Here is a 17,448-nt window from a genome sequence, read left to right as displayed (position 1 = left end):
AGGTTCTTGTGCTTATTGAATAAAGCCAGCCCCAAAAGAGTATCTGAAATGTCATTCCTGAAATGACAGAGTGATAGGGATGAAGAACAGAGAACTAATTACCAGGAGTTGGGGCCTGGATGAGAAATGTAGGTTGGAGGAACAACATGAGGGATCCTTGTGGTGATGGTACTGTTTTGTATCTTGAATGTGGAGCCTACATGGGAATTAAATATGCATACACACATACACACAAATGAGTAGAAGTAAAAATGGGAGGATTGTATTGATGTCAGTACCCTGGTTGTGATATATTAGCTTTGGAAGATGCTATGATTGGGGGAAACTGGGAAAAGAGTACACGAGATCCTTCTGTATTATTTCCTACAACTGCATATGAAAAATCTCAAAATAAAAAGTTTCATTTTTAAAAAAAGTACCTGCAGTTATATATTTTGCACTTAATATGGTTAAATATAAGCAGAGTTTAGGTTGAAATATTACAGAGGTAGACATAAATTTTTTAACCTGCTCTGCAATTAATAAGACATTTGTTAACAATGAGAATCTTTAATGATTAGCTTAACAATTCAAGTACTAATTATGCATTTTTTTAATTAAAAAAAATTTTTTTAATGTTTATTTTTGAGAGAGAGACAGAGCATGAGGTGGTGGAGACTGAGCCACCCAGACGCCCCTGCTTTTTTTTTTTTAATGCTGCTTTTTATATACAGGATTGTTACCTAAAAAAGTGAGGAAATCATTTCCTTCCTAGTTCTTTGTTATTGCCTAAAAATCTTTTCTCCCATATTTTTACAAAGGCATGGGCTACCAAGGCCAAAGGAGGTACTACAAGTGATGGAGCTGAAGCAAAGAAGCGAAAACGTGTGATTGATGAAAGTCATGAAACTGAAAACCAGAAAGAAAAAGCAAAGGAGAATCTGAATTTGCCAAAAAAGCAAAAACCTTTAGATCTGTCTACCAATCAGAAACTATCAGCTTTTGCATTTAAGCAGGAATAGACAGAGTTAAGGAAATGACCTTAGGGAAGTCATAGATTTTTTACTCATCATTGATGAATCTGGACTTAAAAAAAAAAATGTTATCTTTAGAAAATTCGTTATATATTTTTAAAAGAGTTTAATGACAACGTTTTGTCTTTATTAAGGTAATATAGTAACAGGGAGTATGTAAAAACTTTCATGCCTACAGATTGCTCTGCCCCCAAATAGAAGGCCATTCAGAAGCATTATGATTGTAGGCACTGACTTGAAGCCACTGGCATGTCACAGTGGAAGCCAGTTTGATTTTGTTTCGTACCTTCAAAATCATCAAAGCCAAGGTCTTAAAACCTCTGAACATTGAAGTACCTTCAAGGGGTTTCCTCATTTGGTTTGTGTCGTATACTGGGAAGTACTACAGAAATCCTCTTCCAGGTGTGTTACCGTAGACTGTTTCTCTATGTCTATATTGGACTGGGGACCATGTTTTTTAATATGGGCCCTCAACATGTAAATAATTTTGTAGGTGTGATTTTTTTCATTTGTCTGTTTTGGAAATTTCTTCATGTATGGCTTTCAGTTGTCTTTGTATAGCCTGGTTTTTAAAAAAATAAGACTTTCACATTTCCAAATTTAGTTTGCTGTGGTCTTTTTTTTTTTTTTAATGTTTATTATTTTTGAGAGAGAGACAGAGTGTGAGCAAGGGAGGGAGGGCAGAGAGAGACATAGGGAGGCACAGAATCTGAAATAGGCTCCTGGCTCTCCGCTGTCAGCGCAGAGCCTGATGCGGGGCTTGAACTCACAAACCGTGAGACCATGACCTGAGCCGAAGTCAGAGCCTTAACCTACTGAGCCACCCAGGCACCCCATAGTTTGCTGTGGTCTTATCATTTTTCCATGAAATGAAAATGTTTCTAGAAAACATAGTTTACATTTATTACCATAATTTCTACCATCACCCCCATCCTGCTACACATCATAACACACAGAAGAGAAGATGGAGGACAGTTTTGAAAGTTTTTCATCCCGGGGCATAATGTGCCCCTGGTAAGATCCTCTGATTATCAACATCAGCAGTATTTTCCTGAGCAAGTCTTCGAAGCCTTGATATGAGAGTAAAGAGGGAAAGTGTTTAACTCCTTTTATCTTGAACAAATAAGATTTAAATATTTCATACATTTTTTGTTATTCTAGGCAGAGCTTAATGCAAATGCAGCCACTTAATGAGGGCAGAATACAGGGGTGGGCTTGGCAGAGTCAGGGGCGGGTTGTAGTAAAATAAAATCAGGTGGCTCAGGATGAGAATGGTTTTATATGTTGGAAGGAATATAATATGTTGAAAATTTAGATATGTAGAAGCCAAAGATACTCATCTCACGATGACCAAGGTTAGGAAGGAATACATTTCTGATGTTTTAATTAGTGGCTGGTATAGAGAGATATTATAGCACAATGGTTAGGAGCACAGATTTCAAAGCCAAACTACTTGGGTCTGAAGACCCACTATGGTATGTACCAGCTGAATGAACCTTGGGCAAATTTCTAGCCTTTGACCACTCATCTGTAAAATGGTTTTAATAATTTTACTTCATAGCATTGTTAATGAGAATTAAATGAGATAAAAGCACTTAATTCCTGGTACATAGTAATGTTTTCTATAAATGTCAGCTATCTTTTTTTTAATGTTTATTATAGAGAAACACAGAGCAAGAGCATGGGAGGGGCAGAGAGAGGGGGAGACACAGAATCTGAATCAGGCTCCAGGCTCCTGTCAGCACAGAGCCCAACGCGGGGCTCGAACTCACAAATCGCGTGACAAATCGCGATACCATGACCTGAGCCAAAGTCGGATGCCCAACCGACTGAGCCACCCAGGTGCCCCAAATGTCAGCATTCTTAATCATGCTGTTGACTATTTCATCTTGCTTTATCTTTGGGTTTCATTGTGAATACTGTATGAATTTTTATTTCAAGATCCTGAAGTAAAAGTTTATTTATAATACTTTGGAAAGGGTGTTAGTAGACATGTATTGTTATTTCCTCAACTTGCTTATTGTACATAGGATATAATCCTTCAGTGTTATATTGTAGATCTATAGGAACCTGATAATACCACGGATTTGCAAAAAGTGTTTTTAGTCCCCTAGTTTTATTTGGTTGAAGGAGCATTTTTGTATATTCCATAGCAAGCACAGGAACATTTTTGTATTGACTTGGTTTAACTCATAAATCAGAACTTTGAAACCAAGACCTTATCCTTATTCCTTTGCTGTGTATGATTAAACCCTAAAAAAAAAAAAAAAAAAAAAAAAAACTGCTTTTCCAGAGAATTAATGCTTAATGGTGGGAAAGTGGAAACAGAAATAAATGAATATATTAGCCACCATCATGATGTCAGTAATATTGCCCATTCTGAGCTTATTCTGTGCTATTGAATATTGCCATTTGCTTAATTTCATTCACTGGTAGTAAAGACTTTTCAAAAAGGAGGTAATTTTAATACTTCACAGTCATCAAAAGGGCATCATCTGATTATTCCAGAGAGCAAGTTAGTGAGCACTGAGTTAAGCCTGCCAACTCCGGGGGCTGTGGTACTCTACAGCCTCTCTGGTCGGTGCAGCAGCCTGTGGTGAGCCACTAGCATTAACATGGAACAGATCCCTGGAGACAAAAGGATGAGATCCATCCATGTAGAAAGTATCTTCATCAGTGACTGGTTTCTTATGGGCCTTTGTTGTCCTCCAACTGCTTTATTATAGAAGTATATAATTTTCTCCCATTTTTATTTTGGAAAATTTCAAGTAGTATAGTGAACATACATACACCCTTTATCTAGATTGACTTATTGTTGACATTTTGCTATACATGCTTTATAAATAGTGTTTTTCTCAAGTCATTTGAAATATGCATCATGACATTTTACCCCTCAGTACTTCTACATAGACATACTTCTACATAACCACAATATCATTATTATGCCACAGAAATTTAAGAGAAGAATATTATTGCCTAACATGCATTTCGTATTAAAATTTCCCCCAAAGTACCATTTAGCCTCTCCCGCCCCAATCTAGGATCAATCAAGAAACCTACATTAAAAAATAGTCCTGCATCACATTTAATTAGAAATAATACTTTTTTAGTTGAAGTACAACTGACACAGTATTATATTAGTTTCAGGTGTATAACATAGCAATTATACATATGTACACATTACTATAAAAGTACATATTAAATACAGGAAGAATGAGGAAAAACATCATCCCCAATCCTAATACCCAGAGATAACCCCTTAACATTTTGATATACGTCATTAGGCTTTTTTCTGTGCATGTGCTTTTCTTTCACATAGATCCCAAGAAGTGTTTAAAAAAAAGAAAAAAAAGCCTAAAATTTTAAGTGTGGCCTTTTGCTGGAATGGACTAATGGTTGATACCAATTTCTCCCTTCTCTGGAACTGTATCATAAGAGGCAAAAAGTGATGGAATTGAAAATAAACACAATGGAATCAGCCAAAAGTTGGTTCTTTGAAAGACGCAAGTTAGAAAAATACTTGGCAAGATTAATCATGATGAAAAGCACAGATAAGTGATACTAGGAATGAAGAGGAATTTATTAACTACAGATGGTACAGATTTTTCATAGGCCTATCACAATCAGTTTTATTTGTCAATTGGCTTAGCCACAGTTGCCAGTTATTCAATGAAACACTAACCTATGTTAGTATATTAGTATAACCTATGAAAGTATATTATAGATTATATTAAATTCCATAATCTGGTGACTTGAAGTAAGATGATCCAAGATAATATGGGCGGGCTTGATTCAATCATTTGAAAGACTAAAAAGCAGAACTGAGGCTTTCCTGAGGGAGAAGTTATACCTGTAGACAGCAGTTTCGGCTCAAGCCAGATTTCTTGCCTGCCCTTCTTGGAGGTCTACCCTGTGGATCTGGGGTTTCACACTTTGTCTTCCAGCCTCCACCACAATGTGTGAATGAATTCCTTGCAATAAATCTTTTAATTTCTCCTGCTGCTTCTATTTCTCTGGTTGAGCACTAATTCAAGACTATTCTAAATAACTATGACAATAAATTGGAAAATTTTGATGAAATGAATACCTACAAAAGCGGAGCTTATTAAAACTGACTGAAGACATCAAAAGTCTAAAATACTTAGGAATAAATTTAACAAATAAGTGCAAAACTTATACTCTAACCTACAAAACATTGTTGAAAGACATAAGAGAAGACCTAAATAAATGCAAAGACCTCCTGTGTTTATGGGCCAAAAGATTTAACATTGCATTATTAAAATAGCAATACTCCCAAAATGATCTACAGATTCAATGCTTTCCTTATCAAAATTCCAGCTGGCGTTTTTTGCAGAAAATGCCAAGCTGATCCTAAAATTCATATGGAAATTCAAGGAGCCCAAAATAGCCAAAATAATTTTGGGAAAAAAAAATAAGAGGATTCACACTTCACAATTTCAAAACAATACAAAGCTACAACATGGCATAAGAATAGACCTATAGATCAATGCAATGGAATTGAGGGTCTAGAAAATAAACTCTCACATTTATAGTCAATTGATTTTTTACAAGATTGCCAGGACAATTCAATGGGAAAAGGATAGTCTTTTCCATAAATGATGCTAGGACAATTGGATGAAATTGAAAAGAATGAAATTGAACCCCTATTTCACACCGTATAAAAAAATTAATTCCAGGGGCACCTGGGTGGCTCAGTCAGTTGAGCGTCTAACTTCGGCTTGGGTCATGACCTTGTGGTTTGTGGGTTCAGGCCCTGTGTCAGGCTCTCTGTCAGCTCGAAGCCCACTTCAGATACTCTGTCCCCCTTTCTCTGTCCTCTCTCACTTGCTTTCTCTCTTAAAGATAAAAAACCATTAAAAAGAATTAATTCCAGGGCACCTGAGTGGCTCAACTGGTTAAGCATCCAACTCTGGTTTTCAGCCCAGGTCATGATCTCATGGTTGTGAGATCGAGCCCCACGTCAGGCTGAGCATGGAACTTGCTTGCGATTCTCTCTCTCCCCTTCTCTCTGCCCCCCCCCCGCCTCTCAAAATAAATAAACTTAAAACAAATTTAATTCCAAATGGATCAAGACCTAAATGTAAGAGCTAAAAATTATAAAATTCTTAGAAGGAAACAAGTGTAAATCTTTGTGACCTTGGATTAAACAATGATTTCTTAGATATAAACCAGGAACACAAGCAACAACAGAAATATGTGGGCGGGGGGGGGGGGGAGGTGAAATAGGTGATGGGGATTAAGCAGTGCACTTGTGATGAGCAGTGGATGATGTGTGGAAGTGTTGAATCACTATATTGTACACCTGAAACTAATATAACACTGTATGTTAGCTAACTGGAATTTGAATATAAGGAAACAAGCAAACAAAAATAGACGAAGGCAACATCATCAAAATTAAAACTGCTTCAAAAACACTTATCAAGAACGTGAAAAAAGCCACAGAATGGGAAATTTTTTTTGCAAATCGTATCTGCTAAGGGACTTGCATCTACAATACATAAACAACTCTGGGATGTCTCAGTGACTTGGTTAAGCGTCTGACTTCTGCTCAGGTCATGATCTTCCAGTTCGTGGGTTCAAGCCCTGCGTCGGCTCTATGCTGACAGCTCAGAGCCTGGAACCTGCTTTAGACTCTGTTTCTCCCTTTCTCTCTGCCCCTCCGCAGTTCATGCGCGCTCTCTCTCTCTCAAATAAACATTTAAAAAAATGAGAATATGTAAACAACTCTTAAAACTCAATAATTAAAGGACAACCCAATTTAAAAATGGTCAAAGGACTCGAACAGACATTTCTCTAAAGACAGTACACAAATGGCCTATAACATATGAAAAGGTGCTCAATATCTTTTGCCATCAGGAAAATGAAAAAACTACAGAGAGATATCACTTCACCCCCAACTAAGATGGCTATAATGAAAAAGATGTACAATAACAAGTGTTGGTGAGGAGGATGTGGGGAAATTGGAACCCTCAGATAGTGGAACATAGGAACATATAATGGTAGTTTGGCAGTTCAGTCAGCTGAGTGACTCTTGATTTAGGCTCAGGTCATGATCCCAGTGTTGTGGGATCAAGCCCCATGTCAGGCTCTGTGCTGAGCTTGGAGTCTGCTTGGGATTCTCTCTCTCTCTGCCCCACTCCTGCTTGCTCACTCTCTCTCAAATTATATTTTTAAAAAATTTTTTAATGTTTATTTATTTTTGAGAGACAGAGTGCGAGCAGGGGAGGGGCAGAGAGAGGGAGACAGAGAATCCAAAGCAGGTTCCAGGCTCTGAGTTGTCAGCACAGAGCACAACACAGGGCTTGAACCCACAAACCGTGAGATCATGACCTGAGCCAAAGCCAGACACTTAACAGACTGAGCCACCCACGCGCCCCTCTCTCTCTAAAATTATAAACAAATAAACATAGAGTTATGACCCAGCATTTCCACAACTAGGTATAAGTCCCAAGAGTAATGAAAACATATGTCCACACAAAAACTTGTACATAAATGCTCAGAGCACTATTACTTACAACAGCCAAAAAGTAAAAACATCTCAAATGTCCATCAAGTGATGCATGGACAAACCGAAGGTGGTATATCCATACAATGAAAATTTTGGCAATAAAAAAAATGGAGTACTGCTACATGTTGCAACATGGATGAAACATGAAAATATTATAAGAAGCCAGTCACAAAAGACCATATGCTATATGATTCCATTTATATGAAATGTGCAGAATAGGCAGTTTCTCTCTATGGAGAGAAAGTGTTTGGGTGGTTGCCTAGGGTTGGGGACTAAGAGGAAAGGGTAAGTGGCTGCTAATGGTTGCAGGGTTTCTTTTTGGAGTGATGAAAATGTTCTGGAATTGGATAGTGGCAGTGTTTGTAAAACTCTGATTTACTAGAAACCACTGAATTGTATGCTTTTAAGTGGGCGACTGTATGGCATGTCTCTATGAAGTTGTTATTTAAAAAAAACTGATTTGAAGAAAATATCTGAATAGTCTGTAACCAATTTTAGAAATTTAGGCTGTATTTGGGGCGCCTGGGTGGCTCAGTTGGTTTAGCATCCAAGTCTTGATTTCAGCTCAGGTCACGATCTCACCATTTGTGGATTCAAGACCCATGTCGGGCTCTGTGCTGACAGTGTGGAACCTGCTTGGGATTCTCTCTCTCTCTCTCTCTCTCTCTCTCTCTCTCTCTCTCTCTGCCCTTCCCCTGCTTGCACATGCTTTCTCTCTCTCTCTCTCAAAATATTTAAAAATTCTTCTTATAAAGAAACTACCAGGCTAGATGAATTTAGAAACAAATTCTATCAACAGTCAAGCAAAAATTCCAATCTTATAGAAATTATTGAATATAGCAGCTGTCATAATCTTAATATCAAAATCTGACAAAGTTAGTTCTAGAAGGCAAATCATAAACCAAATCTCACTGATGAACATGGATGAAAACTCCTAAAAATTTTAGTAGGCTGGATCCCATAGTGTATAAAAAAAAGATACAATTTAGTTATCCTATTGACTTAATCCTAAGAATATAGCATTGATTTAACATTAGAAAGTTAGTTAAAGCTGATTAAAGGGCAAAAATTGCATAAAAGCATGTATCTTATTTACAGGGATTTGTGCCATTCTGGTTTTTTCTATCACTTTACGGAATTAACTCTGTGTCAGTGAACCACGTCACCCAAGGGCTCATAAACACAGTAAAGTATTTTGATGAGGAGGATAATAAAATAAGTATAGAGTTAAACTACTAGAAAACTCATTAAGAAAGGAATAATGCTATTGTCCTTTTAATTATAAATTGTATTTCATTTAATAGATCTCTGTTTTCTGTTTTCTCCTGGTATATTTCTGTATTGGAATTCATGTGTTTCTACTGTTACTGCATACTTGTTAATCTCACTAAGAGACCCAGGTTTTCGAGGGCAGGAACCATGTTGGTGGATGGTTAGCATAGTCGACACAGTGCAAGCATTGGAGCCTGATAGGTTTAGGGTTTCTGTCCTGCCTCTACTTCCTCTACTGGAGCTACATGGCTCTGGGAACCACTTAACCTCTCTGACTTTCTTTTCCCTCTGGTCCTTGTAATAAAAATGACAGTAATTTTCTACTCAGACCTCCTTAGTTTCAGAAAACCTACACAGGCCAGATTCCCAGAACAGACACCTACCCCATACCACTTGCCTGCACTTCCCCAGGCCACAGCTGCACTGGAGATGCACAACTGCCCCCAATATTCAGGGACCCAATCTCTCTCCCAGAAACATGGAATTTGGACACAGAAGCAGAATCTGTTAACCCGAGGAAGTGAGCTTCATAGGCACGTAGAAGTGAGTGCCATAACCACAGCAGAGGGAAACTAAGGTTGTGGGGAAGCAGAGAAATGAGTGGGCAGAAGACGCCCATCTAGTGAAAGTGGAAAAGTTGGGGGAAGATGTTAAAACAAACAGAAAAATTGCCATGTCCACATTATCTCAGCTGCTTTTGTGGCTCTGATAACAAAAACCCTAGAGAAAGAAGGATGAAGAGCTGGCACTTTAATTTTTAAAGAAGAGTGTGAAGCAGATTAATGGCAAATAAAAAGTTTTGTCTAGAGTTGGAACCTGCCCCCACCCCCACCCCCAAGAGTGTTCCTTGATGAAGACAGCTGGATTGGAATTGATATAGATGGTTTTTCTAAAGAGGGAGGAGTATCAGTGTGGTTCAATGAGATAGAGACTCTTGATGACATCATTTCTCCCTCAAATTAAACACTATATCAGCTGATTAAAAATAGTTACTGGGTGTATCTAGAATATATATGTAAAGAACTCTTAAACTCAGCATTAAAAATAAAACATACAGTCCAATCAGAAAATGAGCAAAAGACATAAATGCACTTCACTAAGAGGATATACAGATGGCAAATAAACACATGAAAAGATGTGCAATATCATTAGCCATTAGAGAAATTCAAATTAAGACTACAATGAGATACACTACACACGTATCAGAGCAGCTAAAATGCACAATATTGACAATACCAAATGTAGGTGAGGATGCACAGAAACGGGCTCACTCATATTGCTGTGGGAATGTAAAATGGTACCACCACTCTAGAAAATAATTTGGCAATTTCTTTCAAAACTAAAATGAACTTACTATATGACCAGCAATTGCCCTCTTAGGCACTTTACCCAGAGAAATGAAAATTTACTTCACACGGGAACTTGTACATCTCTGTTCATAGCAGCTTTATTCTTAATAGCCTCACACTAGAAACTACCCAAATGTCCCTCAATGGCTAACTGGTAAAACAAACTATGGTACATTCATCCCATGGTACACAATTCAGCAACAAAAAGGAATAAAATATTGATACATACAACAGTTTGTATTAATCTCAAAGAAATCATGCTAAGAAAAGCCAGCCTGAAAGGATATTTTGTTTCCATTGCACTATATGATTGCAGTTATATAATATTCATAAAATAATATACAGTTGGAGAACCAATGAGTGGTTGCTAGAGTTAAAGATGGGGAGGAGAGGGATATGGCTATACAGGAGTGACAAGAGCAAGTCCTGTGGTGATGGTACAGTTGAGTATCTTGACCACGGGGGTGGTTTCACAAGGCTTTACATGTGTTAAAGTTGCATTGAGTTATACACACACACACATACACAAATAAATCTGTACTGGTAAAATCTGAATAAATTGCATGAATTGTTCCAATGTCAACTTCTTGGTTTTGATACTCTACTATAGTTGTTTAAGGAGTTAACATTGGAGGAAGCTGGGGGGAAATAGCTGACGATATCCTATGATTGACAATGACATTTGTAGCTAATGGGAAAAAATTTATATTCCTGACTCCCAATAGGGTTGTAAGCCCTTCAAAACCAGGCCTGTTCTGTGTATCTTCAGAGCCTGGCACAGTGCCTCTCTTAAACAGTATGTTTTCCTCATTGACACTGATAAAGGATTCTGAGCCCACAACTGGGTAATCTGAGTAATCTTTGTCAATATACCAAGAATAATATTTATTACCATTTTATTTTTATTTATTTTTTTAATGTTTATTTTTGAGAGAGAGAAAGAGAGAGAGAGAGACAGAGCATGAGTGGGGGAAGGGCAGAGAGAGAGGGAGACAGAATCCAAAGCAGACTCCAGGCTCCAGGCTGTCAGCACAGAGCCCAACGCGGGGCTCGAACCCATAAACCACAAGATCATGACCTGAGCCGAAGCCAGACACTCAACCGGCTGAGCCACCCAGGTGCCCCTATTACCATTTTAAAGTCATTTTATGATTAATTTGTAGAAATATACAAGGATAGTAAGAAAAAAAAAACTTTATTAGAAAAGTTAACAAGAATTTATACATAACAGGGGCACCTGGGTGGCTCAGTCAGTTAAGCGTCCTACTTCAGCTCAGGTCATGATCTCGCAGTTCTTGGGTTCAAAGTCCTGCATTGGGCTCTGTGCTGACAGCTCAGAGCCTGGAGTCTGCTTCAGATTCTATGACTCCCTCTCTCTCTGATGCTTCTCCACTCACACTCTGTCTCTGCTGTCAAAAAATAAGTGAACGTTAAAAAAAATTTTTTTTAATTGAAAAAAAAAGAATTTATACACAACAAACCACTCAAATACTGGTGTACAAACAATAAGAGAGATATAAAGAATACTATCATACATCCTTTTAGCAAAACGAGATAGTCCAGGTTCTTGTCACAAAATATTGTATAATAATAACATGCTTCTTGTCGAATGAATGATTAACTGGATGAAAATACCATATTTCCTTCTCTGTCCTTAGAAATATATAGGTCATTTATTGATTTTTGAGTTTGGGAAAATTCATCTGAAACATCATCATCTGAAAACTCATCTGAGATTTCATTTATCTGATCAATTCCACCATCATTAGAGTCTAGAGTGCTGCTATCTGTGTCTTTGCATTTATCTTCTGATTCATCTAATAATTTTGAAACATTTCCCCTTGTCAATTCCTTTTCCTTTGCTACTATGGATGGAAAATGAAAAATTCTGAAATCTCAACTTGTTCTGTGAAATGTTAAAGCAAACTATAAAATGGTTCCTCCAGTCTTCTTTTATTCCTTCTTGAAAACTGATCCAATACTTTGGGCAATGCAGTAAGAAAACCGAAGGATAGGGGCACCTGGGTGGCTCAGTGGCTTAGTTGTCCAACACATGATCTTGGCTCAGGTCACGATCTCACAGTTTGTGAGATCAAGCCCTCAGACAGGCTCTGTACTGACAGCGCATGTTTGGGATTCTCTCTCTCTCTCTCTCTCTCTCTCTCTCTCTCTCTCTCTCTGCTCCTCCCCCATTTGTGGTGCACGCACACACATTCTCTCACTCAAATAAATAAACATTAAAAAAAAAAGAAAACTGAAGGATAACATTACAATGGTATCAGCCTTTTAGGTGAATCTATCATTTTTCCATTTTCTTAAAATGTAATTGCTTTTTAAAATATAGTGAGGGGGCGCCTGGGTGGCTCAGTGGGTTAAGTGTCCAATTCTTGATTCAGCTCAGGTCGTGATCTCACAGTTCGTGGGTTCGAGCCCTGCATCTGGCTCTGTGCTGGCAATGCAGAGCCTGCTTGGGATTCTCTGTCTTCCTTTCTCTCTGCCCCTCTCCTGCTCATGCATGGGCTCGCTCTCTCTCTCTCTCTCTCTCTCTCTCTCAAAATAAACTTCTAAAAAAATATAGCTAAGAAAAATTGAAGAGTATGAGAAAGAATTCCCTAAATGATGAAATGGCAAAACATAAAGAAAAATCAGATCAATAAGATCCCCTAATGTAACTTAAATTTACAAAAGTGTCAGTGAACCCATATGGTAATCACCAAAACAGAATGAGTTTTATTCTGTTTCTTTTTAAATTAAATTTCTCTTTGTTCTTTGGAAGACCCCTAAGAAAGAATTAAAGTCATGGAATATTACTTCTTACAAATAGAACTGCACTAAAAAGAAAATAAAAATTAATACAAAGTCCAACTGAGCCTGATGGCATCCCACAGGTTAATGATGAATTGTCGCTAATGTGTTTGGGATAGCAGAGACAGACACTGTTGATTGCCCACCTAACAGTCACCCCCCTCTTTTTACTTAGCTTAATGGAACCCTCATTTTGTTTTGTAATGGCAACAGGGTAACTGATACAAGCCATTCTTCTTTACTGGTCATTGGGTAGTTGGTCTGAGGGTGTTCTGGCCGATGAAATAAGAAGAAATCTGAGGTGGGGGAGAGGGGCGTGTTCCTAGAAATCTTTCCTTGCTGACAAAGAACAAGTCCTCCCTTTTCCTGCTGTGTTTGAACACATTAATGTTTAGAGCTACAGCGGCCATCTGTATCAGGGTGGAGACACTAACAACATGCTAAGAATGACTAAGGAGAAAGTTGGGAAGAGCCTGAGTCATTGATGACACAGTGAGTCCCTGAGCCATGCCTACAGTGCCATCTCCAGACTTGTGGTTAAGTGAAACAATAAATGTCTGCACTGTGTAAGCCCGTGGTTCTCAACTTTGGCTGTACATGAGACTCACCCTCAATGCCTAGGTCACATCCCAGACCAATGAGATCAGACCTTGCCTGGTGGAAGCCAGGTTTCCCAGGTAATTCCAATGTGCATCCAATTTTGAAAGACACTACTTCAAGCTACTTTAGTAGGGTATTCAGTTTCTGGCAGGAAAAAAAAAAATCTACGTGGTACAGTTTCTGATTGAAAACATCTATTTTCAGCCAGATAAAACTCATATCCCCAAAATGGTGAAAAGATCAGAACCAGTTTGTTTTCTCATCAGCTTTGGTTCATCCATCTGTGAAACATTCATAACATTGCAGTTAATTTCCACAAATACTTGGATGACGGGCTGGGACAAATGTACAGTCGCAGTAGTGATGCTAAAAATAAAAATACACCCAGAACAACAAAGAAACATGGTTTTGCATGTCTCTGCTAAGCTGTTCCATTCCCTTTGTTTTTATTGTAATTTCTGGCAGAATGGTGGCCACCAGTCTTACAGGCAGCAGAGTCTCTCAGTTTTCCAGGTGTAAAGTAATCAACCAGAGGGCATCAGGAGACTCCTGCGTGATAAATTGTTCCACTAAGATCATAAACATCTGTCATCCCCTCTCACATCTGTGCTCTCGTTGAGAGGATGGCTGAAAACCACAAGCAAGCAAACAAAACAAAAACAGCACATGGCAAAATTTTCTATTACTCTAGTGTTTTAAGACCTATGTCTGAAGTCTGTCAAAATGCTGAATTACCAACCACACAACTTTTTTCCTTTGTCTCTAGAGATCCTATGAAATATGGAAAAGAAATGAAAATAAAAAGCAAATAAATTGGGGCGCCTGGGTGGCTCAGTCGGTTAAGCATCCGACTTTGGCTCAGGTCATGAATTTTACAGTTCCTGAGTTCGAGCCCTGCATCAGGCTCTGTGCTGACAGCTTGGAGCCTGGAGCCTGCTTCAGATTCTGTGTCTCCCTTGCTCTCTGCCCCTCCCCCACTCTCTCTTTCTCTCTCGAAAATAAATAAGCATTAAAACATTTTTTTAAAACAGTAAATAAATCTACAAAATCAATGGGTGCCTGGATGGCTCAGTTGGTTTAAGTATATGACTCGATTTTGGCTTGGGTCATGATCTCACAGTTCGTGAGTTTGAGGCCCAAGTCTGGCTCTGCCCTAACAGTGCAGAGCCTGGTTGAGATTCTCTCGTACTCTCTCTCTCAAAATAAATAATAAACTTAAAAAGAATGATGAAGTGAAAAGGATGGGGAACATCCATGCATAATTGAATATATTTAGGAAGACAGAAAAGGGGGGGATGCCCAATGAAGCAAGTGCAAGAAACTATAGTCTAGACCCGTTCTTTTCTCAATCTGCCTAGGAGTCACTAAGAGATCTTGTTAAACTGCAGGTGACAAAGTTCCGCATCTCTAACAAGCTCCCAGGTGATGCCACTGAGACCGTTCTGGTTCGTGGACCACATGTTGAGGGAGGGAGAATACATAAGGAGAACGCATAAGGAGAACAGAATACTGTTCAGGAGAGGCACAGCCTGCCCCATGGAACCTGAGAGAGGCAGGAATGAGACGTGGGGCTGGAGCCAAGGAGATTAAGTGCAAGTCTGTATTTCAAGGGTTCAACACCCATTACCACAGGGGTCAGACGAATAAAGGAAATAAATGGAAGAAAGCTGGGCTGCTGCACATTACTGCAGAATCAGAGTCCAGTTACCCAATCTGGTAATTTTTCAATAGAAGAGAGAAATCTAGAGTTTATGTGAATTCTACTGAATTTGTTTCATTCTTGGCAACCAATTGAAAGGAAAGGCTGCTCTAAAGAAAGTAAGCAAATTTTTATGGAGAACCAGAGCCAGCACATTCTGGCATTTAGGGGGTTCCTGCGTGCTCACAAGCCTGAGAAAGGAGGAGTAAGCCAAAGAGACAAAATCAGATGCCCAGACAATGACTGACCGGGTAGTAGTGAGAAGTTGGAAAAACATGAAGATTCGATTAAGGGATTTAGTGGAGGTGAAAGGTTAGAACCCCTATCTCAGTTTGACATGGGGAATATTCTCCACTAAGTGACAGGTGGTCATGAGCCCGGCCCTGGGGAAAAGAACTCCTAACATGCTACTTGATCTGCAGTGACTCATGTTTACATCATCACGGAAATGCAAATTCTTATTAGTTTTCCATCTTGTAAGATGAACTTAGACAAATCATGGACATTTGAGTGGTGGTTTTAAAACAGGATGAAAATGTTATAAATTGACAATGTAAAAAAAGGGGGCAGCCTTTAGATGAAGGGATGAGGGTAAGGAATTAGAATATTAATATCTTTTACCTACAAAGTGGCAGACCAGTTGTCCTTCCATGGTGGCTGGAACACAAGTGGAGACTTAGCATGTTTGTTGAGGATACAGAGGTGGCCAGCAGAAAAACAAGAATAGTTATATCTCTATGGGAGAGAGGGAGTAAATGGGCTAAATTGTTTTTCATGGTAGGAAGTTAAAACAAAATGTCCAGAGTTGATCAGTAAGAAATAGCAGTAGAAGTGTATTATTTAGAGATGTATAGGTTTCGGGAGAACCCAAGGCAAAAGGGATTGGTTAAAATATTGCCTCTGAGGAGCAGAGCTGAGGGTAGAACTATAGCTTTGCATGGGGCGCCTGGGTAGCTCAGTCGGTTGAGCATCTGACTCTTGGTTTTGGCTCAGGTCATGATCTCATGGTTTGTGGGTTCAAGCCCCATGCTGACAGAGTCTGCTTGGGATTCTCTCTCTCTCCCTCTCTGTCCATCCCTCCCCCACTCACTCTGTCTCTGTCTCTCTCAAAAAAAATAAACTTAAAAAAAAATAAAAAATAAAAAAAAGACCTATGGCTTTCTATTATAAAGTCATCTTTTCTATTTAATTTTTTGGCCATATGTGTTCATCGCTTTGATAAACTATAAATGCGTGTGTCTGTGTGTATATACATATGTATACATATAAAAGCATATGCTGAGTTATAAATTATAGGAAACAAGTACTAGTTCACATGAAGGAAATGATTATAAATAAAATACATTGAGAGGCACTTGGCTGGCTCAGTCTAGAGCATGTGACTCTTGATCTCCAGGTCATGAGTTTGTGACCCACATTGACCAGAAAGCTGGCTTAAAAAAAAAAGAGAGAAAGAAAATACATTGAGCTCATACAGTTTTCAGTGACTTGAAACAGTGAGAGAGATATGATGAAGCAAGCATGGTAAATGTTAACATTTAGGGATCTCAGGGGGCCTGGTTGACTTCAGTCAGTTAAACCTCCAACTCTTGATTTCGGCTCAGGTCATAATCTCACGGTTCATGGGTTTGAGCCCCACGTTGGGCTCCAGACTGACAGCCTGCTTGGGATTCTTTCTCCCTCCCTTTCTGCCCCTACCCTGCTCGCACGCACATCCTCTCTCTCTCAAAATAAATAAATAAACTTAAAAATGTTTTTTGGAGATTTCATAGAAGGGTTTATGGGAATTTTTTGTGCTCGTTTTGCAAATTGTCTTTAAAATTATTTCAAAATCATTTCTTTTATTTGAAAATATCGTAGTTTTTCTTCCTCTTCCCCATACAAGACATTTTAGAATCTTTGAAAAATATCTTAAATTTCAAATGTGGACTCCATTATAAAATTTTGCTTAGAATACCATCTAGACATTTGAAGGCTAAAGAAAAATAACATGTCCTGCCCTTTGCAGGAGAGCAATCTTGTGTTGTCTGGTGGAGTTTCTGAGATTTGCTTTGACAACTGAAAGGAGCTTGGCCTAGCTTGCCTGGAGGCACTGAGCTGACCAGTGCAGAGAGCCGCTGTGTGGCTGTGTCGTGGTCTGAGACCAGACCAAAGAGGGAGCCTGGCAGTGCCTGACAAAGA

General features: G+C 38.7%; 1 protein-coding gene and 1 long non-coding RNA gene across 4 annotated transcripts in view; one reads left to right on the top strand and one right to left on the bottom strand.

Moving 5' to 3' along the window:
• Positions 1 to 1,613, top strand: part of WDHD1 (WD repeat and HMG-box DNA binding protein 1) — a 69,412-nt gene extending 67,799 nt beyond the window's left edge. For 2 of the 3 annotated variants that reach the window (XM_047862356.1, XM_047862358.1), the window contains one exon: positions 801 to 1,611. In XM_047862356.1, coding sequence (XP_047718312.1) covers positions 801 to 1,001 — 201 coding nt within the window. In that variant the 3' untranslated portion in view covers positions 1,002 to 1,611. Of the gene's footprint in view, positions 1 to 800 lie in introns of all 3 variants that reach the window. The other variant, XM_047862357.1, reaches the window with a different exon arrangement.
• The window catches only part of LOC125167748 (uncharacterized), a 62,836-nt gene that overhangs the window by 22,356 nt on the left and 23,032 nt on the right, over positions 1 to 17,448 (bottom strand). The gene's annotated exons all lie outside the window — the stretch shown is intronic.

This window comes from Prionailurus viverrinus, chromosome B3 (genome assembly GCF_022837055.1).
Source record: "Prionailurus viverrinus isolate Anna chromosome B3, UM_Priviv_1.0, whole genome shotgun sequence".
Classification (NCBI taxonomy): domain Eukaryota; kingdom Metazoa; phylum Chordata; class Mammalia; order Carnivora; family Felidae; genus Prionailurus; species Prionailurus viverrinus.
The sequence above is the reverse complement of the archived record's forward strand: the minus strand, read 5'-3'. Positions and strand labels throughout refer to the sequence as shown.